The following is a 25141-nucleotide window of genomic DNA, read 5'->3' as shown; positions in this document are numbered from 1 at the left end:
CTAGTCCCACTTTCTTCTAGTTTCCCCACCCAGGGAAGCCCAGGAGACCATTGCTATGTCCTCTCTTGCAGGGAAAGGAGGAGCCTGGGGTCTTGCCTCACCTCTTTGCAGTTTGTTGGGGCTTTGGTGGGAGCTGGCGCTGTCAGTAGCACAGCCGACTCCAAATTCCTTTTCCCCCCACTCACCCGAAGGCAGAGCGGAAGCTTATGGCTTGTTTTTATGAAATCTGTCGGGGAGAGTTCCCTGTGATTTAAGTGTGCACTGTTGTTGCTGGTTATACGATGCTAGGTTCTTCTGGTCTCAAAGCAGATTAAAGCCTTTGGACAGATTTGCTGCCTTCTTGTGACGTTTTATTATATACAATGAATGGAAACAGACTTGGAGGATTAATTTACAATATGCAATGTTTGTTGCTTATTACACTGAAAACATTCAGAGCCAAACCAGTTATGTTTTTTCCTTATAATGACATAACGGAAAGATGATATTTTTATTTTTTGTTTTATTTACGCTTTAGCTTAGACATCACTGCTGTTGAGGTTTTGTTTGGAGACTATCAGGGACGTAACTGATGAGAAAGGTAATGACTGCGGCGCAGTGCTGTTGCTAGGAAGGGCAAAACGCTGTAGAGCTGATCTGGCTTTCATCTAGTGCCATGGAGAAGACCTTGGGCTGTGCTGCATCACGGTAACTCTTCAGATGGTCTGACCCTCAGATAAACCCAAGCAAAGTAACTGTGGTTGTCTCTGCTTGCCCCTTTTCCCTGCAGTATATTTGTCTTTCACATAGCACCTTCTTCTCGCCAGCTTGGGGGACTTACCGGGCATATGCAGAGAGCAAAATTCAGCCTCTCATCCTGTACTTATCATCCATTAGCCAGCTGGCTGCAGATGATAAAAGTTGTTTGGCCCCTTCGCTTCCATCCTGTTTGTTTAACCCTTTGCTTGGGTGCTTGGGGAGCCTTTCGCTCTCCCGGGCACGTCAGCATCCCCCTGCGAATTCACACTGTCACAGGGAGATGCGTGCCCTCATTCAGGGGACTGTTTTCTCACTGACAGCGAAATCAGTGCAAACGTGATGGTCTTTTCCTGTTCTGTATGACATCATGGAAGCATCATATGATTTAATAGGTACAGCACTCAAAAGCAGTATCAATGAACTGTAGGAATATCTGTTCATCACAATGTTTACCCATTTTACAGCCTTTCCACAGACCAAAAAAACAGGTCCAAGAAGCCCAAGGTGGATTTTGTACCTGTGGAAAGAGTAGAAACCTAAAGTATTTTTATGCATGTCCCTCCTCCACGAATACATGGAGGTACCTCCAAGGTATTCTGTACCTTTTGGAGTAAAAGAGAGGGCTGGAAGTAATATGGGCAGTACGGGAAATCTTTTTAATAGGTAAAGAAGCCTCTGTCCTGCATCAGGGGCTTTCTCGTCCAAGCCCCACGCTAGGCTCACTTAAATGCGTGGGTGCAGGGTGCATTGTGTACTTCATGGCGTGATTCGTTTATCTCACTTCACAAAGTATCTTTCTTTTTCTTTATAGGCCACAGACAAAGAACAGGAGTTTGCTGCTGCAAGTGCAAAACAGCTGGAATACCAGCAGCTGGAAGACGACAAGCTCTCTCAAAAATCATCATCTAGCAAACTTTCCAAGTCTCCTCTAAAGATCGTCAAGAAACCGAAAAACATGCAGTGCAAAGTGACACTCCTGGATGGATCGGAATATGCATGTGAAGTAGAGGTATATTGCTTTTTGTCTTCTTTTTTTCATCCAGTCTGGAGGAAAATAGTTGAAATTAGATTTTTAATTCAAGCACAGGAATGAATAGCCTGATATTTGGCCAATGCCAAGCACAGAGATACTTCCGTTATTTTCTCTGGTGGTTGAAGACATTGCACAGATTTGAGATGGATGAGGGATTGTGAGCAGTGCCTGGAACAGCCAGAGACTTCGGGTTAATTTTATGTCAGTACATGCCACAACAGAATGCAGAAAATGAATTATAGGCAGCAAAGCCCGTAGACAAAGAAGGATTTGATCCCATAGGACTTCTCTTTTTCTTGGTACTCTGCTGAGTTCAGACTCACATTGAGTCACTGTCCAAACAGTAATTCTGACCACCGTGAGATTAGCGGGGGCACGAGAGACACCCAGGGGAGGCAGGGGAAATGTCAGAAGGACCAAATAGCAGTGAGAGTGTGGGTTTTGTGTGCTTCTCCATGATACTCGTGAATCATAACTATGTCTGAACATTACTGGCAGAAAGTTGCGGGTGGTTTTCTGTCAGGAAATTTGCCTTCCCTGCCGGGACTTTGCCAGGAGCCTACTTTTGGGAGGGATGATCTTTGCCACATTGTCGCTTAGGAACCGGTCTGTGCCTGCGGGCAGACCCGTGCTAAGAGGTTGCCTTGCCTTCAACTCCAGAAGGCCATGGAGAAGCCAAGCGTGAGTGAATTCTCATAATGAGCATGAGTAAATTCAGCATCTTAGAGTGAACCCGTTTTTCCATTCAGCCTGTCCAGCCGTGTCACTAAGGTGGTCTTTGGGCAGTGGACCAGCCTGTCCTGAGCCTGCTTTAGGTCAGGAGGCCACAAGCAGCGTCCGGGAGGGGAAGGGTGTGTGTTGGAGGGCACCTCCTTGGGCAACCACAGGGTGCGACGGGGAAGAAAAGCCACCTGGGGAGAACAGAAGAGTGTAAAAGCAGAGATAGGATAGTCTGCAGGCCTCAAAGGGGAACCCACAGGGACACGAAGAAGGAGAGAGGGCAGAGGAAAGGAACCTGACCGGGAGCCAATGCCTGATGTCTTTAGAATCAGATTGCGCTCAGCCCTTGCATCCTCCAGCCACTCTTGTTTTAAGCGCTTTGGAGAGTGGCAGGTGAGGAAGAACCTTATGATTTTTATTGAGCCGTGGCTTTACAGTTTGGGCCAAATTTTTCTATGCTAATACAGGAGCGGTGATTTTACTACTCTTACAGCGACTTCACAGTCATGCTGTGGAGTATCTTTTAGTTTCGCTGGCCAAGTCCTGTGTTGTTTTCTTCAGACTAGCAATAGCTATCTGGCCACATACTTTGTGACTATTAAATTGTCATTTCTTGACCTGCGGTCCCAGTTTTGTCTGTCAAGAATAGCGTGCGAACCATTAAGCTGGAAGAATGACTAATACTGGCTTTGATGGAAAGACTCACACTCGTTTCAGCTTTTGCCACTTGGTTATAAAATGTGAGTCACTTTTTTGGAATACAATCAAGCAAATTTTACCGGATAGGATTTCTATGGAAATCTTGTCTAGCAGGCTGAGCTTTATGAGGATATAAGATGGAGCAGAAAGGGAGATTTGTTATGTTAGACTTCCACTTATGCAAAAAAATGCTGTGAATAATACTTTATTTTAGGAAGTTTTCACTTGTTCGCTAAACTTGGACTCTGTTGGAGTTAAAGTGTCAAAATGCTAGCATATAGAAGCCATCATGTTTTATTGCTTGTCAGATTTCTCTGCTCTGCAAGTTCTGAATACCTCTTGAATAATGTCCAATATAAATTTTGTATGTATTTTTTTTCTACTTGCACTGCTGAAATATTTTGAAGTTGTATTGACTGTCATCAATAATCATTTTATCTGCTTCTAAAATGGTTAGACTTCCTAGGCAGAGTGTAATATTGATGAGAATAGAGCTTTTAAAAGGATGAATTCTCAAATGACAAAGCAATGATGATGAGCGGACCATTGGGTGCATTGAAACATAAGTTAGTTAGGAGGCACAAATATTTCAGGGAGCAAGTGCAAATGGAGTGATGCAAGCTTTCGCATACCTTAAATGGACTTGGCATCCTTCCTAGGTGGTATTGTCAGCATACTGTGTGTATTGAGGATGCAACTGCAGGTCCTTCTCTGGCACAGCCCACTCTGGCCCATGGGAACGTTTGGTAGATCCCCAGGGAAGTCCACATTCCATGTGCATAAAGTTCAGCTACAGCAAAAGGATACTGTGTCCAGCCAAGAGAAATGATGTGACTTTCACTGTGTTTTTTTCTCCCAGGGAGAAAAACTATATACAAAGGGAGTTAGTAGGGCAGGGAGACTGAGGGTCTGTCTCAGGAGACATCTCAGGAAACCATGTAGGAGGCTGAAGGTGGGGTTCTTCTACGGTAATTTTGTGTAATAACAAAGTTCTGTGGCTGTTTCACAGAAACTCAGTGCTGCAGCATGAGAAATAATCTGTCACATTTCAGAAAAACGCTATCATCTTTTAAGGATCACCTACAAGTGAACTTACTGTATCCCTTTAAACTTGGGAAATATACACACACACACACACACACACACACACACACACACACACACACACACACACACACACACACGTATGCTGAAAGACCTAACAAATTATGAAGGCCGGTAAATTCCCCAAAATCAAAGTAAATTCCCCAAGAGTCATTCCTTAAAAGAAAGGGGAGAGGAGCAGACAGCACATGTCAATCAAATATTTAATATTTCCATTCCTTGAGTTTAACCCACTTAACTGTATCTTTTGGTGTGGATGGTGGCCCAGGGTAGGGATGTGACAGTCGGTGGATGTGAGTCAGAAACGTCATCCCGTGCTGTCAGCTCCTGTCTTCTAGCTCTGTCTGTGTATCATGCTTCTACCCACTGAAGGCTACAAAGCAGTGTAATCTAGAAATACCAGAAACTTAGAAACCTAATTTTGAGCTAGAATAATAGCTCCATCGGTGAATCTTAATTTGGACATGGGCCAGATATTTATCCCTCCAGAACTGCATTCCCTAGTCTGGGAGTTGGAGATCATTACAGAATCCATCAGTTACTCTATAAAATGCTTTCACAAATGACAAATGCTTTTATATATGTTAAATATTAATATCATTTAAAGGAACTTATTGCTCTCAAGTAGAGCGCAACCTACAACTTTTCAATTATGCGTTCATCCAGTTAATGACCTGACAGCCAAAACTGCACATACTCACAGATTGAGATGCTTCTGAGGCAGGTTTGGTTAATCCATTATCCAGTTGGTGTCCTTTGTTTCAGAAGCCCCTCTTTCTTATTCCATATTTAATGTTGAGCATCTTCACTGCCTTCTGCTGTATCTTTCAGTCTCTCTCACATCCAGTACTTTGCATTTGTGACACCAGGAGTTTTTCATATTGTATGAGATCGTATCTACAGGGGAAAATGTAGCAGAGGTAACCTAAAAGCTGAGGTTAACAGTGGTTCATCTAATGTGGTATCCTTTCGGTGAAAGGATCTTAAGCAAATGCCAGGTAAAAGCTTTCTCTTGAGGCCCCTGCCTGTCTGCTCTATCTGTCCTGACCCAGAAAGTCATTCATGCAGTAAGACATTACAAGCCCAAACCAGGTTAGGTAGGTAACCCAACCTGTTCATTCATCTTCCTCCAAATCCATAAACCAGAAGCGTTACCATCTGTACCCCCCACGGCCGCTCTCGTTGGGGAGCCTACAGATGGTAGTGGTGGGCTTATTTAAGATGGGTATTTCCTGTCAGAGGTGGGATGGCCACCTAATGGTGCTTTGCCTGTCCAGGGACAGCTCTTGGCTTTTGGAGCAGAAGTATTTGCTGTACGTTGACATTGTCCCTGATAGTCTATCGAACAAAACCAGCTTAAGTATCACTAAGTGGTTCTCCCACGTCACAAAGAAGCTGGAGGTTTCTAATGGGCTCTCAGTCACAGGAGTCAACGCAGTCTGCTCAGAGGGATGCTGAGGGGTGGTTTCCACCTAGACATCCACCTCTGCTGGAAGCAGTTCTCCTTGGGCTCTTCATTGCACTCTCCCAGCCAGCATCAAGATCAGAAATGCTCTTTGTCAAAAGCGGCCAAGTCCACAGCTGGGCCAAAACTGCACTGCAAAGAGGATGCTGAAGACTTCTCTGTTAAGCAAGCTAGACCTATACTTCATTGGTTTGAAGAACCAAAGATAAAGCAAGATCTAAGACTGCAAATTAATTTCAGATAATCTTAAGAAAGAGTGAACACACTAGTTCACGTTTTTCCTAAGATATAAGAAAGCAAGCAGAAATAACTGATTTCTGGGTTCCTCCCACTTTAAGTGGGGGTTTTCAAGTGCTGTAGTACAATTATGCTATTTCTAGGACTGATTTCCCTCCTCTTCCTTCTCTGCCTCATCTCAATTTTCTGTTATCTAGACTACTGCATTTAAATTAAAAGATGCAAGTGGAACCAGCTGTCATCCTCTCCCTTACACGTAGACTAATTGGAAGTGTCTTCCTAAAACAAGTTGGAATTCACCTTCATGGTTTCTACTCTAAACATATACATGTTATTAATCACAAAGCGAGGTCAGGAAGCTCTAACATAATCTGTCTAAATAAGTGGTAAAATAATTAGATGTAATTTTCAAAGGCTCGGCTGTCTGAGCCCGTTGGTAATTTACGTTCTTTCTTCATTCCTCTACCGCTCAGACTTTCTTACTGCGCAGGACACCAGTAAATGAAAACAAATGTTTCCGTCACAGCCCGCCTGTGGCATCTCTGCAGCCCTACATCGAACAGAGTTGCCGTAGGATTGAGATAGGCTGCAGAGAACATGAAAAGCCGACGTCTCAGAAAGCATTGCTGGTATCCCCTCTTCGTGGTGGGTGGGAGTCAGCTGAGGTAGGAGGGGACTGGTAAAAATACACTGTGTTTGGGGTTGGTCTTTTTTTTTTTCATCCAGTTTTCTCAGTCATGCTGCCGCTGGGACCTGGGCAGTAGTTGGGTGTCCCATGCTGTAGCCGCTGCTACGCCTTTGTAATGAACCTCTGGTGGCTTCCTCCCTGATGGAGACCCCGGTTTCTTAATGGGCTTCCCCACATCCTCAGGTAGCTTCACAGCAGCATGCTTGAGTTGAAAAGGTGAGAAGTTTTATTTCTGTACATCTAAAAGCAGAGTTTATAAATAACATGGACAGAGGCAGACTGGAATGAACGGATCCCCTTCTGCCCTGCACAAGTATGTGCTGAAACTCCTTTTCGGAGACAAAATGGATGTGAAATAAAGGGATTCTCAAACAGGATGGAGTGTTGCATTTCACATGAACTTTTCTTTTTCCTTTTAAAAAGTGAGAGTACATGGACGCTTCCTTAAAAAATAAGTCGTGAAAGATGGTCGTAGGACAGGCTTTGAAGAACAGAGAACAAGCAGACTTATTTCTGCTCTGCCAGCATGGCCAGAAATGAAAGAGTGTGATGGCTGACTTCAAAGCTGCATGTGTTTCTCTTCCTGGTTTTCCAAATCTGGCTTGCAAAGACTACCTCTGGAGGACAAACCCTTCTGTGTTTCTGCGTGGCAGTGGGGGAATGCCTGGCCCCGTCGTCCCCCTCCCCGCGCAGCGTCGGAGCTAACCCTTCCCCAGGAGCCGTCTCAGGACCTGCATGCCGCTTTTGCACGGGAAGTTTAATAACATTGAATTTCTCATCCATTTTGAGGTAGGCTTTAAGGTCAGGAAGGAAACCTCTGTAATAAGATGCACTCTGCTTTCTGGAGGGTACAGTTTCAGTTACCCCCTGCACATTTTAATTGTTTGATGAATTCCACACAGTCCCTTGGAAATGGCTTTACATGTGAAACTGATTACTGAATGCAAGAGGGAATTTTTTTTTAATAAGTCTCTTCCTTTTGACCTACTCGTTGCTTACATTTCAGTTAATTTAATATGAAGAGCTTTGTTTTAGGTTTTTGTTCCTTCCCCGGGATGTGTTTCAGTAAACGTGACTGGGTTGAGATGCATCGTCGTCGTTAGACAGAATGTTTTCTGTCCCCAGACCTGCTAATTAGGGCTGACTTAGATTAGCCAGGGGATTCAGTTAAGATCTATGTTACCTGACACATGTCAGTAGGAGTCTCAGTATTGCCCGAATGTGTTCCAGCTGAATAGAGTTAATACACAACTCTTCTGGCTTGCTTTTCCCAAATACTGTGTGTGGCTTTTTATGAGTTAAAATACTTGTCAATTCAGGAAGCATAATGTTCTGGAAATCGATACTGATGTTGTCCAGCTTGTAATAATCAACTGAGAGGCTGAGCAGAAAAAGGCTTTTTGCTTCAGTTTGGTAATTGAAACAAAAATAAACATGATATGGTTACTTTTTTAGTGGTTTTTATTATTATTCTATTTTTTAAAGGTTTTTCACTGAAGCTAAAGAAATCTAAATTAAAAAAAAAGAAAAAAAAGCACTTCAGGTTGAGCCAAGCGTTTTGGAAATGCCAAAAGGTGGAAGGAGGATGCTGGTGTGGCATTTGTGGGGCTGGAGCATTTCCTCCTTGCCAGGAGAGGCCCAGCCTCCACAGCTCCCGCACAGCTCCCCCACAGCTCCTTGCAGCTGGGAACATCTGGGTTGCGTGATATTCAAGGAAAAGCTCTCTCATAACCTTGGTAGGAAAACACACCTAAGCGATTAGACAGCTGGGATCTCTTGTATTTCCTCCAGTTAATATGCAAGTATTTTACAGAGATCAAAGGAGAACCAAGAGTTAAACCCAAGTCACTCCTTCAGATGTCGCACCAAGTAAACAGCAGGTTTGGGCTTTAAATTCCACGTTTTGGCACAGCAGAGGACATGGTCGCAATCGAAATAAATGCCAAAAGTTTAAAATAAAACAAAACAAAAAAATACTTGCACGTGTCCTCTCCACATCAATTTTCTGCATCTAGTCTTATCTCTTACCTTTCATTAATAGTTTCTGAAAATTATTTGGGCAGTGAAATGATGGGTTTAGCAGACAAAAATCTTCATTTTGATACTTTGGAGACATCAGCCATTTTTCATAATGGTGAAAACTATTGAGAGAGATGGACCTACACTGACAAATAGTTTCAGCTGCCCTGAAACTGTATTTTCTAGGGAATAAATGATTAGCTGAAAACTTCCTAGTGAAATGTAGCCTCGGGTTCCCTCCCCTTGGTGCACCAGTTGGACACAAGCCAGGCAACAGGAGCTTGTTCTTCACCTGGCAAAGTTTTTAAAAATGTTTTGGTCATGCACACTCAAACCCAGGTACTGCAAGGCTCATTGCTGGTTAACCTGTTTGCAAGAGCCCACGAGAGGATGATATTTTACCTGCCTTTTACCCCGGACAGATAGAGGTCTGTGGGCTCCAGGGGTCCTGTCCTTGGCACCGTCCTTGCTGATGGCCTCACCATGTCAGTCCCTCTGCATTTGTCTTCTCCAGGTACATCACCCAGGGTGGTCCTCGCACCAGAGAGCCTGCTGCTTTTGACTGGGGTGCACCCAACCTCCACACGCGTTTTTAAGCGCTGCTGGAATAGAAATCACAAACAGTGGATGCAGGGCTTTGCTTACCCTTTTCCCTTCCCTAAATGGTTAAATTTTAAAGTCTCCTGCTATTTCTGGACAATGTGTCCATTCCCCCATCTCCCCCATGCCCATCCTCCCAGAGAAGTTGCTGATTTTCTCATCGTTGCCCGGTCACACTTCTGCCGAGCCTCCCTGCACTTTGTCATGTTTCCTGCCCCGTTTCTGCCTTACTCGAGTGCCTGTTACCTGCTCCAGCTCCCGACCAAGCCATCTGAATTCATCTCCAACTCTGTTGCTAGTTGTTCCCATTTTATAGGTGCTGTCCCCATGTTAACACCTAGAGTTGCTGTTTCCAGACCAAAACTAAGTAAATGTTCACTTTATTATCATCTCCTAAAAATACTAACTGTCATATAAAATCCTAACACCTCGTATGGGTGATTTTTTTCCAGCTGAACCCCACGTGGTGTTTGCTGGGCTGCTTTTATATTTTCTTATCCCTGTCTGTTGATACAGTGAATAAAATATCGGAGATGGGACTGGGTGATGAGGAAATGCCTGCTTGTAAAGCAAAGCTTTGATAGGCAGCGAGGTCTGTCTCTCATGGTTTATCTTGCTCTGGCAGAAATGATTTTGCTCTGAAGTGGATAAAACTTGGATATAGCTTGAGAATAAGCTACGTTGTTTTTCTTGACAACCCCAGCATTGATGGTGTGATACTATCTAAGGTACCCCAAATCTAAAAACCTGATTATTGTGCCACCTCTCCTGTCTCAAGAGCATCTTTCTGTGCTATGGTTTCTGTGTGATGTTCTGTTGGGTTTTTTTTCTCTCCAGCCTGGCAATGTAGGTCAGGGAGAGCTCTGTGGCTTTTAAATTCATATGGCAAGATTACTCTGTAAATCGGACTATGTTGACAGTAGAGGGTTTTTTTCAGCTGAAAATAAAATGTTTATGGTTGATTTTTGCTGATATATGCCAGTAACTATTTATGGTACGGGTAGTGGTTGGTTCCCTTTGCTGTGTCGGTGCTAGGCTTGTGCATAGTTAGCAGTTACACAGGAGAGATGAGCATTTGCTGAGCTCATCCAAGTATAGGTAGAATAAGGAAAATATTTATAGTTGTAACCCCCACTGGAAAGCTTCAACTGCTGTACTGAATCCCAAGAGACCCGCAGGAGTTACCACAGAGTGTCTTGCAGGAGGCGGTGGGGCAGGCGGGAGGCATTAAGCCAACGGATCAGCTGCACGTCTGGTTAAAATCCAAGCCCAAACAATCTGTGTTCTTAAGAAAGCTGAGCAAGGGGGGGTACTTTTCCTCTCTTGAAAAGCCTCCAGAATCATGGAATACGGTTTATTATTTTATGTCAAGATTTAGCAAATGTGTGAGACGAATTGATGTGCTGAGAATGGAACTGCTCTTTGAGAAGCAGTATCCGCTGTGTTTTTACCTTTTATTGGAGACCAATGCTTGTAAGCTGTAAGCAGATCTCAATTTTTACAGTACGAATTCTGTTGATGCACTTGCGATGCCCGAGCATTTGATACTCGTCACGCTTGACAGGTATTTCTGTAGCCGTTGTGCACACGCAGCCGTGGCTGTTAGGCTTCCACGTATAAAGACGTGCTCCAGAGTGTTTATTATTTCTCAGGTGTCCCCTTTTGCTGCTTTGCACTCCCATGAACAAAGTGCTTGCTTTATTCCTAAGCATGCAAACTGTGTGGCGCGCACGTCGGGACGCTCAGAGCTCGTGTGCTGGCAGTGCTGGTGTGATCTCTGCTGCTGATGTAGAAGGCAAAACCCCTAATTTGGTTTGGTGCCAGAATTGGGACGAGGTCACCAATCTTCTTACTGGGATTTAGCAGTCCCCTGGGTTTTTTTAGATTAGTGCTGGCTTTTTAGGATTGCAAGCTCAAATGGCATTAATGAAGGTTGCCCCTGATAAAAACTATGTCATGTTATACAATGTCATTGACACTTGGTGCAGGTATGTAACTATAGCATAGACAGTGTTACGTATTTATCCAAATGCTTGTATTAAATACTTAGGAAATTGGTGTCAGAAAAGGTTATTTTCAGGAATGGTAATACATTTCAAGGTGCTATATTACAATAAACATCAATAAGCTGATAAGTTATAGTACTACTGTGATGGGGGAAAAAAGAAAATAATCAGTCATCACGGTGTGTCAAAATACCTTCTAGCCTATCCTGAGTTTTCTTATGTGATGTTCATTTATACGTGCAGAGCAGTATGAGGTCGAGTTCTAAATTAACAAGCAGAGATAGGCAAAATAATATTGCAATTTTTATTTCAGAGTATGAGAACTTGTTGGTCACCTACTGGGATGTATATGTAAGTTCACACATAAAAATGTCAATAAATAAATAGAGCGTTTGGAGAGCTTGTATTGGCATGCAGCTTTCAGGACAAGCATTTCTTTCTGTGATGTATATTCATATTGGGGAAAAAAAATCTTTTTAATACAGCTCTTATTCAACTATATCCATCTGAAATTGCCTAGTTCTTAGTTCTTCCCACATCTGGCTAAATTGTTTGTTCAGTAGATTGTATTTGGAACTGTGACCCGGGACTTTCCCAAATACAGCTTACCAGTGAAGTTTCATTAGCAGCTATAATTAAATACATAACAGATTAAATGGTATTTCCTTTTGACAAGCAAAAAGCGAATGTGTTTTGCTTTGAAACTTTTATTTCATTGCTTTTATTTTCTTTGCCAGCTGAACCCACCTGAGAGGTTGGCAGAAAGGTCTTGTTCAGCATCAACGACACTTGCTGGTGAACTGCTTACAAACTGGTTGGGAGTATGATGTCCATCCAAGGGATACATATGTCTTCATAAATGTTCATTTATAATACTCGGCATGTGTCAAACCCAAGGTTTTTCCCTAAGAAATGTAAAATAGTTGGAGTAAAAAGACCGGATGAGTTTATTTCTTTTATTTTTAAGCTTTTGTCTATTTGTCTGCGTGGGAGAGGGGAGTAGGGTGGTGGTGGTTTGCTTTGTCACTGTATCTTACCACTGTCTTTGGTGTACAAGGTTGTACCGGTAACTTCAGCAAAGCTTTTGTTCAGTAGCAGAAGTGGCTTTCTTCAAAATGTTTTGTATAATGCCTAGAACATCGCTCTCAATGCACTGAACTTTTCAGATAAACTAAATGTTGATTTTTCTGGAGCTGTCAGTGCCATTTTCAGAAAGCACAGCAAGGGATGTAGGGGCCTAAATTCCAGTGTTTGAGTCATGTTATGCTTTTAAAAGCTCTCATCCTGCAAGTTATACGTGTGTCTGTAAGACGTACTTCAGAAAACTAGAGGAAAACGTGCTGATTTTCTGCCAATTGATGCTCCAGTAAAGATTTTCCATCCTATTCTTCTTTCTGGATGCTCCCCACTTTGCTTCCTGCTGGGGACTTCAGTTGGGAAAAGATAGATTTGAAGAAATTCAGGGTTTCTCTTCTCCTCTGTCACCTTTCTCCTTCATCTTCTTTTCCCTGTGGAGAGAAACTGTAGAGAAGTGTAAACAACACAAAAGCAAATCCTCTGAAAATGCAAAATACAAATGTGTAGAAGTGAAATGAAGTTAAACTTCTTGGAATGACTTCTTCCATTTATCTTCCTTGGGAAAAATAAACCTTCTACTATTTTTTTCATCTTCTAATCAGGATTTGTTCAAAAATTACATTCTCCCTATTTGGAAATTTTCTGGCCTAAAGTGCAATGATTAGCTTCTAGAATTTTCCAATTCAGCTGTTCATGTCTTGACCAGCTGAAACTCTTCCAGAAAAATATGGGAAATGTCGTAGTATCTAGATTTTTATTTCATTTCCAGATAAAAATGCTCCTTACCAGAATGGCTGCATGAGTTTAGGACCTCTGATTGACTCTCCGTAGATGGAGAAGTGCTGTGATGTGGTCACCAGCTCCTCTGCATTTGGAATCACACTTGAACGTTCACTTACTCATAAATTTGTATATGTTTGTGTATGCACATATTATGTGCATTAAATTGTGCGCATATTTGCCTATGCATGTAAAATTATGACATATTTGTAACGGTCAAATCCCTCCCCCAGAAATGGGGTTCTCAGTATAAAAGCGATCTTGGAAGCTTGCATACGCTTGAACTTGGAAGTAATGAATGTTGGAGTTTTTTTCTGGGATTGGGCATATTTTTGTGTAAGCTGGGTAATTCATGAGGAAAGAATGAGAAAGTGTGTTGTCAGGAGGCTGGAATTCAGCAACTCGGAGACTCAGCTGGGGGAATTTGTGGGAAGAGAGTGCTCACTGCGGCGAGTACAAAGTATTCCTGACAACCAGTTAATCATTTACACTTGTTTGTGTTGCCAGAATAATTCCAGAAGCTGCAACGTGGGGAGGGAGAAACTTCCCCTGGTGTATGCTAGTTACTTGTTGCCATATACATTTTAACTTTTCCTTGCATTTGCACAGAGATCACCGGGTGGCCTGTGCAGTGTAGAAACCAAAGTGTCGACCAAAATAACTTGCAAAATGCAGTGTAAATCAAAACAGTAAAATGAAATAAAATCAGTGGTCTGGAGACAATTGGAATCTTTTTCATCATGCACATTGCAAATGAAACAATTAACTAATACTTCCCCACCAGAAAGAACGAGGGAAAAGGAAGAGGTTAGTATAGCCACATGCCAAAATACATTACAGCATGCAAGGCTAGAGCCAGCCCACACGTTTATGCAGTGCATTGTTAAGGTCCATTGGAAAGTGCAAATGCTAATTAGGAATGTGAACCAGATAACCTCAACATCAGTTAAAGTCCAATTATTCCTACCGGGATTTCATGATACTAATCTGTTTGTCCTTCTTCCAGCCATCGTGCCCGACTGGAGTTATTACAGTAATTGTACAGAGTTCAACGCCAGGCTGGTGCTAGTGTTGCATTGTTCTGTTGGCTGCTTGACAGATTTTCTGAGGAAAGTGGTCATGTCGTGTTTGCATGTGTATTTGCGCAGAAAGATGTCTGCAGACTCTTCCCATTTAAAATCCAGGTCCACAGCTGTGACACTTGTTCATCTTGCTGTGCTCCTTGACTGAACAGAAAGGGGGGCAAAGTTTGAGTTCATTGGGGTGCCCTGACCTTCTAGGCGCTATGCGGTGGAAATGATGGTTATTGCTGGCAAAAATGAATCCCTTTATAGCTGTTTGGCCGTGGGACTCTTTCTGTCTTCAGGTTTTCCCTTGTCTGTAAAACTCGATCCAAATGTGGTCTCTTGTAATCGCTTTCAAACAGGAGGGGCATACCTGCGTGCTGCAGACAGCTTCCTCCTCCAGCCCTTGCTCAGCGTTTTGCATCCGCATGAGACTGCAGCATCGGATGCAAAAATAGAACCGCTCCAAAATGCGACACTTTGGAGGTTGCAATAGCTTTCAGTTCTAGGAAGCTGAGAGGGCTGTTTTCTGCCCTTCACCTCCTCATCTTGGTTTCCTGTCAGTGAGAGGAAGGTAATCTGATTGTAAGTAAAAATAGAGTATGAGAGTAGACTAACACTCTGCACTTTAATCAGGTGCATGACGATTAACCCCTTAGCACCTGCGGAGATGCACGGGGAGCCCAATGTCACAGCCGCACTGGGCGGGAGGGCCTGGTGGGGCCCCTGGTTTGAGCAGGGCCATGGCTGGTGCTGGGTCAGGCCAGCTGGGCCACTGCCTGGCCGATGCCTCAAAACCCTCTGAGGACAGTGGCTCCTCGGCCTTGCTGAGATACCAGTCCTGGTGCGGCATTGCACCTTCAGGGAGAAATTTGTCAGACGGAGGGTTGGACTCGGTCTGGAAGAAGCCTGAGTGGTGACAGGTCCTCACAGGAGGAGGAGAGGCACAGATGCCTCTCCGCTGGAATAAAGCTAGGGAAGGTGGCCGGTCTGGAAGGTTGGAGGTTACTCAGGAAGTGAAGATGTGTTGTTCAGGGCAAGGGTTCAGAAGAGGGGCTCAGGCTGCATCACCAAGGTGGGTGCCAAAGTGCCCCGCAGACGGTTGCAAATGGTCGTTTTTCGGGGACAGTGCAGGCCTGCCAAACCAGGAGCCACAGCAGCTTGAAGGACAGATTTCTGAGAGATGGTGCCTCCTGGCATGGAGCAGCCAAGCCTATGCTCTTGCAAAGAAGCAAAATTTGCCTTTTGGAGGTGGCAGCTCTGGATCCTGATAGTTTTCCTCTGGCACAACTAGCTTCCAGTCTGGGAAGAACCATCTAGCACATAACATTTGAAGCTTCCTGATCTCTTCCCTGTATCTCACTAAAGAGCAAAGAGGATTCCCGGGGTCTTACTAGCGCTTGCATAAGGAAGTTGGTGTCACATCTTTGTATTAAGTTGTTGGTTGCTTGTTTCCCATGTAATTTTCCTCATTGCTTGTCACATTTACAGCACCACATGGGTTTGGTAGATTGATTGCTACAATACAGGATTTATTGTTACCTCAGGGTCCTGATGGACAACAAGGTGAATGAGAATCAACAATGTGCCCTGGCAGCGAAGAGGGCCGGGGTGTCCTGAACCACATTAGGCAGTGTTGCCAGGTCAAGGGTGTATCCTTCCCCTCTACGCAGCACTGGTGAGACACTCCTGTGGTGCTGGGTCCAGTTCTAGGCTCCCCGGTACAAGAGATACATGGACATACTGGAGACAGTCCAACAAAGGGCCGTGAGGATGATGAAGGGACTGGAGCACCTCTCCTGTGAGGAAAGGCTGAGAGAGCTGGGACTGCTCAGCCTGGAGAAGAGAAGGCTCCGGGGGCTCTCATCAATGTATACAAATACCTGATGAGAGGAGTAAAGAAGACCAAGCCAGACTGTGCTCAGCAGTACCCGGTGCCAGAACAAGAGGCAGTGTATTCAAAGTGAAATACAGGAAATTCCATTCAAACATAAGAAAAGGACATTTTTACTATGAGGGTGGTCAAATGCTGGCACAGGTTGCCCGGGCAAGCTATGGAGTCTCCATCCTTGGAGATATTCAAAGCCCAGGTGGACGTGATCCTGAGCAGCCTGCTCTAGGTGGCCCTGCTTGAGCGAGGGGTTTGGACTAGGCAATCTTCAGAGGTGCCTGCCAACCCCAGCCAGTCGGTGATTCTGTGACTATGTTAGTGCGCAAATACATATTTTGTGACTGAGGTGACAGCGTATCTATAAAGAAGGCTTGCGGTTTTTTACTTTAATAATGTTTGTTTATCATAAGTACATTACAGCTTATGGGCTTAATCATAATAAAGGAAAACTTTCTCATTATTTTTCTCCATTAAGAAATGCCAGACATTGCACCCAAATGTTTGCCAACGAGAAAAAGTGACTTTATAATAATCTTGTTCCAGAGCTAAGATGGAAGTACTTAATTTTTGAGCTCCTCACTCTGTGAGGTACAATGTGTTATCTTGGTCTGATGGTCTTATAAGGGGACAGAGGTAGGATGGAGGGTTATGGGCTGAAGAAGATGATGTGGAGGGGCTTGAGCGTGGACTATTTCTGGGAAAACCGCTTAGGGGATGGGAGAGCTTTTTGTGGCCTTCGGCCTCCCAAGGAGGGAGAGGCTCAGCTCCAAAACCAAGGAGAAGCTGGTGAGGAGAGAGGCTGCTTGTCCTCTCCCTTGCGTGTGGGAATTGCTGGCGGGTGCAGGCTTGCCAGCTTCGCTGCTGCTGGCTCCTTTCACTGCGAGCTCGACCAGGAGGCTGTTTATTCCCGTTCCAGCTTTGAGAGAGCGCCCTGGCCTTTACAGAGCTGCAGGGAGCAGGCTGTGGAAAGTGTAAAGTTTTTGTTCCCGGACTTTTGTACTCATTTAAACCATTCAATCTATGTTTTGCAGTCTTTCTGTTGTCTTGATTTCTCAAAGCTTAAGCAAAGTGTCTCTTTTTCCACATCTGCACATTTCATTTTGTCCCATTCATGCCTGAAAAACAGTGAGGAATATTTCTGGAGGAGAATCTTGCCATATTTACCTTTCAGAAAAACTCTTCATTTACAGGGCCAGTGTTTTATAGCATCAAGTCTGATATTTTACCCACATTTTTTGGACTGCTGAGAATTGGTTGGCATTTTTGGCATTAGCCTGTGATCCACAGTAATGGGCACGCTGTCAGTCTTTCGTCGCCTTAGACTTGTCACCCCAAAATGGTGGAAAGCAAAGGTTTAGGGATGGGTTGAGGAGCTGTACGAATTTGTAACTTGACCTTTCAGTTCTCCTCCTCCTGTTCTCTCCCTGAGAAAGCAATGATGCCCATGCCTTGTCTGGCATGCTTATTGGGGCACACAGTAAAATAGAAGCAATTAACAAGAGCACGGGAGGTCCGTTCAGTTTCTTTAATTATATATTCCTAACTAAACCTCTTAATTTTCCATGGATTAATGCAGTAGCCTTCCCTCACTGTGTTTTTGTGCAACGTTGTTTTAGAAAGAGGTTGTGCATGCTAATGCTGCGTGGGTACAAAGCAGCAGTGCTGCATGTACTCAGGTGCACGAGGATTTGGAGGACACCAGTGGTGGCTACGTTGCCGGGCAGACCCCACTCCCCCAATGACAGGAGCCCTCTAAATCTTGCTGCTACGGGTCAGCTTTGACCTGGGCAGAGTCTCTTGGGGAGCGGCAAGGCTGCAACGTGAGGCTCATCTGTCTGGGTGCTGATGGGGTGTTTCTGTGGAGAGAGAGGAGGAAAGTGGTCTTGGTAAGGCTTCCCGTCAGCCTTCACCAGTTCACACCTGGTGTCGGGTGAAGAGAGGACCCCGTCCGGGAAGGGCTGTCAGTTACATGTGTTATATCTGACATCCTCTTGCAGCACCAGCAGGGCTTTCCTGTATCTTGACGTGGCAGGAATTTTGTGGAAAGTGGCTGAGTACAACTTGGGCATCTTCCTGCAGGAGGAGGAGGAGGATTCATTTTGTCATGGACAAATACTGAGCTATGCAAGTTCTTCCAGGCTTGCCATAATTATTCTCACTTGCCTGCAATGTGTAGCCAAACAAGAAATCCTGAGCGCTGGGTTATTGTGGTTGTTTTTTGAGGTTTTTTTTATGACAGCACAGCCCCACACAACTGTTTCCTGCAATTCCCTGTTAAAGCACCGTACCTTGCAGCTGCTAGCTGCTGTTTCTCAAAACTGACATCTGTGTAGCTGCACGCATCGGCCAAATAAAACAGCTTCTGTGTTGGCCTTGTGTAGCTCTTAAAATTAAGAGGACATTGAAGTGTCATGATTCAAATACATGTAAATGGTGCAGACATAGCATTTCTCAAAGCAGGTAGTCTGTAGAGCTAACCTGCTTATTTCTCTCCATTCAGTGTAACCACTTAGTTTGTTATCACATAGAAAAGCCAGAAATTTGGCAAAATACAGTGTTGCTTGCTCATAGCAGAAACGTGACTATTTTGGCTTGAAGGCTCTGACTTGGTTCCTCTCTGCACACCAGTGGTCAAATCTTTTTTTATTTGCCTTATCATCTCCATGGAGCATCAAGTATAAAACCACCAACCTCTTACCTACTTCCAAGTTTGGGGTGTGAAGAATTAACTAAACATTTGTTTGAAATTATAAAGGAGCTGGGGTAGAGTTGTGCTTCCTACTACAGGGCGGAAGGCATGTGACAAGCAGAACAGGGCCCTACAGCTGTTTGCTCAACTGATGCTGGAAGACATGGCAAATGGCGTTACAGCAATATGCTTGCAATGCACTTCTGTGCCTGGTTTTTGCTCAGCTGGAGGACACTTGTTAGACTCTATCAGCCACGCTCTTTAGTTTCCCCATCGATAAAAATGTAGAGGATATTTCCCTGCTTCCTTGCTAATACACCATCAGAGCCTCAGTAGAAATACCAAATTGAACATAAATGAGGTTATGCTGCACAGCTCCCTCCGTCGTCTCTCATAATGTTTTTGCAGGGTGTTAGGCGCCAATCCTCAATTCTCTTTTTTTTTTTTTTTTTTTTCCCTTTCCTCTTGGCTTGCTTACCACTTCTAAAATAGTTTGAGGCCAGTGCTGGGCTCCATGGGTTTGTTGGCTTAGCTGTCAGCTTGGATTGTGAAATATCCATCCCCCGGCCAAGGCTGCTGGGCTGGCAGCGCGGTCCGGGCACAGCTCTGTCTGCAGAGGCGCGTGAATTCGGAGGCGGTGTTCTCTCCTCTTTTGTGTCAGCCTCCTGTGCTGTGTTTGAAGCAAGTAGCGTATTTCTAGTCTGCTGCAAGTCATGTGTGTGCTACAGATAAAGAAACTGCGGCGCTGGCATCAATTAAAATATTTATGTATGCGTGTGTTTGATACAAAGTGGGGAGATTTTTTTCCTTTAGCTGAGTTGCACTTAGAGAAGCAGGCAGTGATGAAACAGTGGCCCAAATAATTTTGAATTGTTTATCATAGTTAATGCATATCAAAGTTGGCACATGTAGCTCATAAAGAGCACGTTTCTCTCTGTGTTTGGTTTTTTGGAGAATTTTTCTCAGTGTCACATACAACGCTGAGAACTAGGATGACCTGAATTTTTACCGTCCAATACGAGAGATACTACGGAGCTTCTGCTAAGGGCTCTGGCTGTTGACAGTGAGAGATCTTCTCATCTAACGTGTTAGCTGTAAAGAAGGTTAGTGGGACACTGGAAAGCTGCTTGTGCACCCAGCTGCGTTTCCAGTGAGATACTAGGCTCTTTCAGTGATTTCAGTAGATGGTGGTAGCACATTTCCCCATATATTAGACAAAACAGGATCCTGGAATCAGTCCACATTGTTACTGAAGCAAGAAATACCTCCACGTTTGTTTTTTTCCTCCAGTGGATCATCCCTGAGTCACAGGTCTGATGATAGTCCATGACCAGGAATATTTTGTACCATTGTTTGTTGCTTCTGCTGCATACAAAGAACACTCTGGTTTGCTGAGAGATGACCTTGGCATGCATCTGAAGTTGCAATTTCTGAAAGACAGAAGAGGTCTTCTAATTGAAACTTGCAACGTGATGTGTATTGACTCATTTCTGACTCTACAAGAAGACCCGGACTTCTATGAAAAGCAGATTTGTCCCATTCAGCAGATTCTTATGAAGCTCCAGGTCAATAGGTTTGAAAGATAGATGAGTTGAATTAAAGCATTTTGGGGTTATTGATTTGAGGATTGAAGAGAAAAGGTGTTATTCTAATGCTTATATTTGTTTTGTAAATGTGATTTTTTCCCCTCCGTTCATTTCCCACAGAAACGTTCCAGAGGTCAAGTGCTGTTCGACAAAGTGTGCGAGCATCTGAACCTTTTGGAAAAAGACTACTTTGGGCTAACGTACAGAGACACGGAAAACCAAAAGGTAATCCACAAAACTGCAGGCTAGCCTTTGGCACGTGGACGTCAGAGCTCCCCGAGACACCCTCCGTACAGTTGCAAACAGTCCAGAAGTTGTTTTTGTCTTCTTTGCCAAGCTCCATAGCTTGAGCTATTATTTTTTATAACTCTGTACCTCTCAAGAACATCCCCTGTGTTTCCCTGGCTTCCTTCTGTATTGGCTGTTTATGACATGAAAGAAGTTAATCATCTGGCTGTTTCTTTCTAGTATGATTTATTTCATTACTGCCATAGAAGAAAGTCAGATTTACATTCATAGATACACTACTAACCATATAATAGTAAAATGTGGCTTATTTAATAATGTGGTTGAGATACAGATAGGCAGGAGCTGATTCACTGCTCCTGCTAGCTACTGAGATAAAGTAAGGCTTTAAGTCTTGACTTGCTTTATCTTAGTGTTATTGTTGATTTGGCTGAAGACATAAGTCCTCAGAAGCAGTTGGCAGGAATAGTGAATCATGTTCTGCTTCTCTGCATCTCAACTGCAGGATTAAATATGTGTATTAACAGTGTCCAAGATGATCTAATTTTCAGGTGATATATATGTATATGTAGATAGCTTATTGTTGACATGTTATGATGAAAGAGAGAGTATCAAAGGATAATTTCAAATATGGTTTGTGGGTTTTGGTGTTTTAAGATAAATATTTTAAAAGAAACCAGTAACAAAACTTTTTAGCAGTAGGTGCCAGTAGCCCAGCAGAGCTCATCAGGTGAAGGTGTTTCGTGATTTGCATGGCCTGAGAGGTCTCCCCTGATGAAGCTGGAGCTATTACTGTTATTTTAGCTGTCTTGTGAGAACAACAGTTTTGTTTTCTAGGCTTCCCTTTGTTTCAATTATATATGATTCAAAAGAAATCAGTCTTTTCGTCTCCCTTTTCCCCTTTCTTTACAGACTTCTAAATGTGAGGATTTTTTTTGTGATTCAGAAAATCACTTAAGCAGACACTTGGTCCATGCCAGTGCAAGATAACACTTTAGCATATGCTCAGTTTTGAGTTGTGGTAAAAGTTAAACAGATGTTTAAGTGCATTTCCAGATAAGTGTGCTTTCCTGCACTGGAAAGAGAAGAATGTATTCATTATTAACAGGTGGTTTAGAAGCACTAAATATTTATAGATCGACAGTTACTTTACAGAGCTAAATAGCTAAAAGAATACTGCCTGCCACCACATTTGCTGATCAATAGCAGGCATATTTTCGATGTCAAAGTACTTAGCAATTCACCTCCCTCCTCTGCCAGGTAACTTCCAGCCAGACAATACGTGTGCCCGCATCACATGTCATCTTTGAAAACAGAAATCCTGATGCATCTTTAATTTCTTAGTGCACAGTGTGCTTTCCTGCCTAGCAATAGCTGGAGCTCTTCAGGCTCATGTTTTGTGCCACAGACGGGGTTTGGACAGCTGCAAACTGGTTGTTTTTGTTGGGGAGGGATTGTTGTGTTCTGCTTGTTTGATATTTCTTTACTATTGTTTTTTCTCTGACACATTTGTTTATCTTTCTTTGGAGAAAGTGGAACTTTCCTAGGGGAAGTGAACTTTTTGTTCTGGGCCGTGTGACCCATTTGAAATATTAATTTGATTCTGTTGGAGGACAAGGCAGAAGTGGAGGGCTTTTACCTCCCAGTGCCCAAAAGGCAGGTACAGAGCAGGCTGCTCTATTCATTCTACGCTCTGGCTGCAGCGGCGGCACTAAGAGACCCCACGCCTCCTCCAGAGGAATTTCCTTTGCTGCTTGGCATCCATGGAGTAGTAAAGCATCACCGTGATAATTCCCCAGCTCCTCGGCAGGAGTTTTGTCTTGCCTAGTCACCGGGCTCTGCGCAGCCCCGTGTGCTGTGGTTCTGCCTCTGGTTTCCTCCCGCGCTCCTTCTGCCCCCGGGCAGCCCCTCATGCCCACACTGGGTTGCAAATGGGGCAGTGCCCTATGCTGTGCCTGCTTATCCTCTAGCCAGGCTTTTCAGCCCTTCCAGGATTAGAGAAAACAAACAAACAAACAAACAAAATAAACCCCTTCTTAACAAGCTTGCAGAAATTTAATTTTCCCAGAAGATACTCTGTAAAAAGGTTTCTGTGGATTTACTTCACTAATTTCTATTTTTTTAATTTTTTATTTCAAACCATTCAGCCCTTCAACATCTGAGAAGGTTAATAAAAATCCTGCTTCTACCCAGGGCCACATCTTGGAAGTTAGTGTTATTCCTGCCTACCGCTGCTCCAAGCAGAAAGGGGTGGCAGACCTCCACATGTTCTAGCTTTGACTCGTAGCACTGTTTTAAAAATAATGTTTATTGTGTTTTCTAATTCAAATTGAAAAAGGAGACATTTTCTTTGCAGAATTGGTTGGACCCTGCCAAGGAAATCAAGAAGCAGATCCGAAGTAAGTTTATTATCGTTTGTGTGTTTGTTTCAGGGGGTCTGGAAAACTTTCATTCTGGTGCCCATCACTGCCCACCACTGCCCAGCCTCTCCGATCCTCTATGCTTGTGGCTGAACCGCTGGGGTAACTCGCTGCTCTTGCCTCGAAGGACCCGTCCCGCCGGGATGACCCCAGCACCAGGGGCTCGGCAGCCCCCCCTCCCTCACCCCCGCCCCGCTGCCTGCAGGCAGAGGGGACGGGCAGGACAGGGCCACAGCCCCCTTCTTGCCACTTTCCCAGGGGAGCGCGGTTCCCCCGAGGCGACAAAGCCTATTTCACAATCTTCTTTTGCATCCTGTCTCCAGTCTCTGGCACAGGAATTACCTTCATCTTTTAGGTATTTTGCCCCATAATGAGTGCAGGCGGTTACTGAGGCTCGTAACACATGAACTTGCATTGCTGAAAACAACTTGACATTTGCAGAGATGCAAAAACCTGAAGTTTGACATTAAGCAACATAACCTTAGGGACTAGGCCATGTACATAAATTATTTCCTTGCGTTACTGATATTTATATCACATCCAGGAACGCTGTTCATGCCCCATACTGAAATACTTCACTGATGTAAAGATCACAGTCTATCTAAAATATCTTTCCTTCCTGCATTTCAAAAGCTTGAACTTTGCTCTCAAAATGACCATTCAATTCACAGAGAACCAGTCAATTTTCTGCTTCACATGAATACTTTAAAAAGCTTGGTTGTTAAATTTAGCCGTCTGCTACATTAGAAATTCAAAAACCTCTCAAAGGAAAACCATGTCAAGGCTGCCAGGCTCGAAATTTGACCTGCCTTTTTTCCCCCTTCACTTTTTAAAATTGATCAAATGTTTGTGTGTGTGACTCTTTTTGGCAGGAAAACCTCAGTTGTTTTTATCTTTGAATGTTTTGTAAATAATCTCTTCTAGCAGTTGTGCTTTCACCAGCAAATACATCTGGTGGTTCACATTTCCTGGCTCAAGCCTGGCAGATGAATCACTTTCCTCTCCAAGGGTTAATTTACACTGGCTGGAAAACTTCCCCACTTACTATGAGCAACCACACCTTTTCCACCAGTACTATTTTCATTAAAAGTAAGTGATCTGCAATAAAAAGTAATGAAAATCCGCCTTGTTTTAATCTCTTGAGAAGGTGGATCTGGAGAGGAAGGTGCTGTAGACCTCAGTGAGTCAGGCTATGCTGATGGTCAATGCAAATAGAGCAGCTCAGCTCTAACCGCTGATTTAAAAGGCATTTAATATGTGCCCAAGCCATGAGATAGACAATGAAAGGTTGTGACAGCGAGAGGTTAATGGGTGCAGAAGAGGCTCGTCCTGGACTTGACGTGGGGGACAGTTGTATTTGCAGAAGATGACAGTGATAATTTGCTTCCTCTGTACAATTCACTCTAGAAATTTGAAACAGGGCAACAGTGGAAAAATAGGGCTTTTACACATGGCACTTTCCATGAATGGTTTAAAGAAATGAAATACATGTATACAAAATCCTGCTAAATGCTGGTTGAGTTGTGCAAAAGTCAGATATATGTGATTCCACTGCAGACCATAGGAATCTCATCCCAGTGGTTGAGGAATGAGGCTCCTGCAGTGTGTGCGGCCCCTGGTTTGCACCCCATTACTTGTAACCTGCTAACTTGCACAGTTATGTTTTATTTAAACCCTGTAAGTGAGAGGAGAAGGCCTTTCACTTTGGTATCTTAACTGGCCATGCTCCAAGGGGTATGTGATAGGTTTGATTTATGGTGTGTGTGCCAGAGGCACAGATTTTCAGCCCGTGGCCCTTCTCCCCCATCGTGGGGAGTTGGTCTGCTGCCTGGTGGGACCATGCTCCATCCTCATTGGTGATCAAATCTTCCTTCCACTGACCTTTATAGCACAAGAGAGTGGAAAAGGTCCTAAAATCAAGGAACCCAAAAGTGTTACCAAGAGCCAAAGTCCTGATGGTAAATGTCAAAGTCTTCTCACACATTGAGCCTGTTTTCTCAGGTGCATGATGACCAAAATGGATGGGGCTTTGCATACGATGAAATTTCCTTGTTGTCTCTAAACAAATACTTCCAAACA

General features: G+C 43.8%; 1 protein-coding gene across 50 annotated transcripts in view; it reads left to right on the top strand.

Annotated features, from left to right (window-relative positions):
- The window catches only part of EPB41L3 (erythrocyte membrane protein band 4.1 like 3), a 145439-nt gene that overhangs the window by 82883 nt on the left and 37415 nt on the right, over positions 1 to 25141 (top strand). For all 50 annotated transcript variants that reach the window (XM_075744369.1, XM_075744345.1, XM_075744380.1 and 47 more), the window contains exons 3-5: positions 1550 to 1747; positions 20517 to 20621; positions 22999 to 23041. In XM_075744369.1, coding sequence (XP_075600484.1) covers positions 1694 to 1747; positions 20517 to 20621; positions 22999 to 23041 — 202 coding nt within the window. In that variant the 5' untranslated portion in view covers positions 1550 to 1693. The remainder of the gene's footprint in view (positions 1 to 1549; positions 1748 to 20516; positions 20622 to 22998; positions 23042 to 25141) is intronic.

This window comes from Balearica regulorum, chromosome 2, assembly GCF_011004875.1.
Source record: "Balearica regulorum gibbericeps isolate bBalReg1 chromosome 2, bBalReg1.pri, whole genome shotgun sequence".
Classification (NCBI taxonomy): domain Eukaryota; kingdom Metazoa; phylum Chordata; class Aves; order Gruiformes; family Gruidae; genus Balearica; species Balearica regulorum.
The sequence above is the reverse complement of the archived record's forward strand: the minus strand, read 5'-3'. Positions and strand labels throughout refer to the sequence as shown.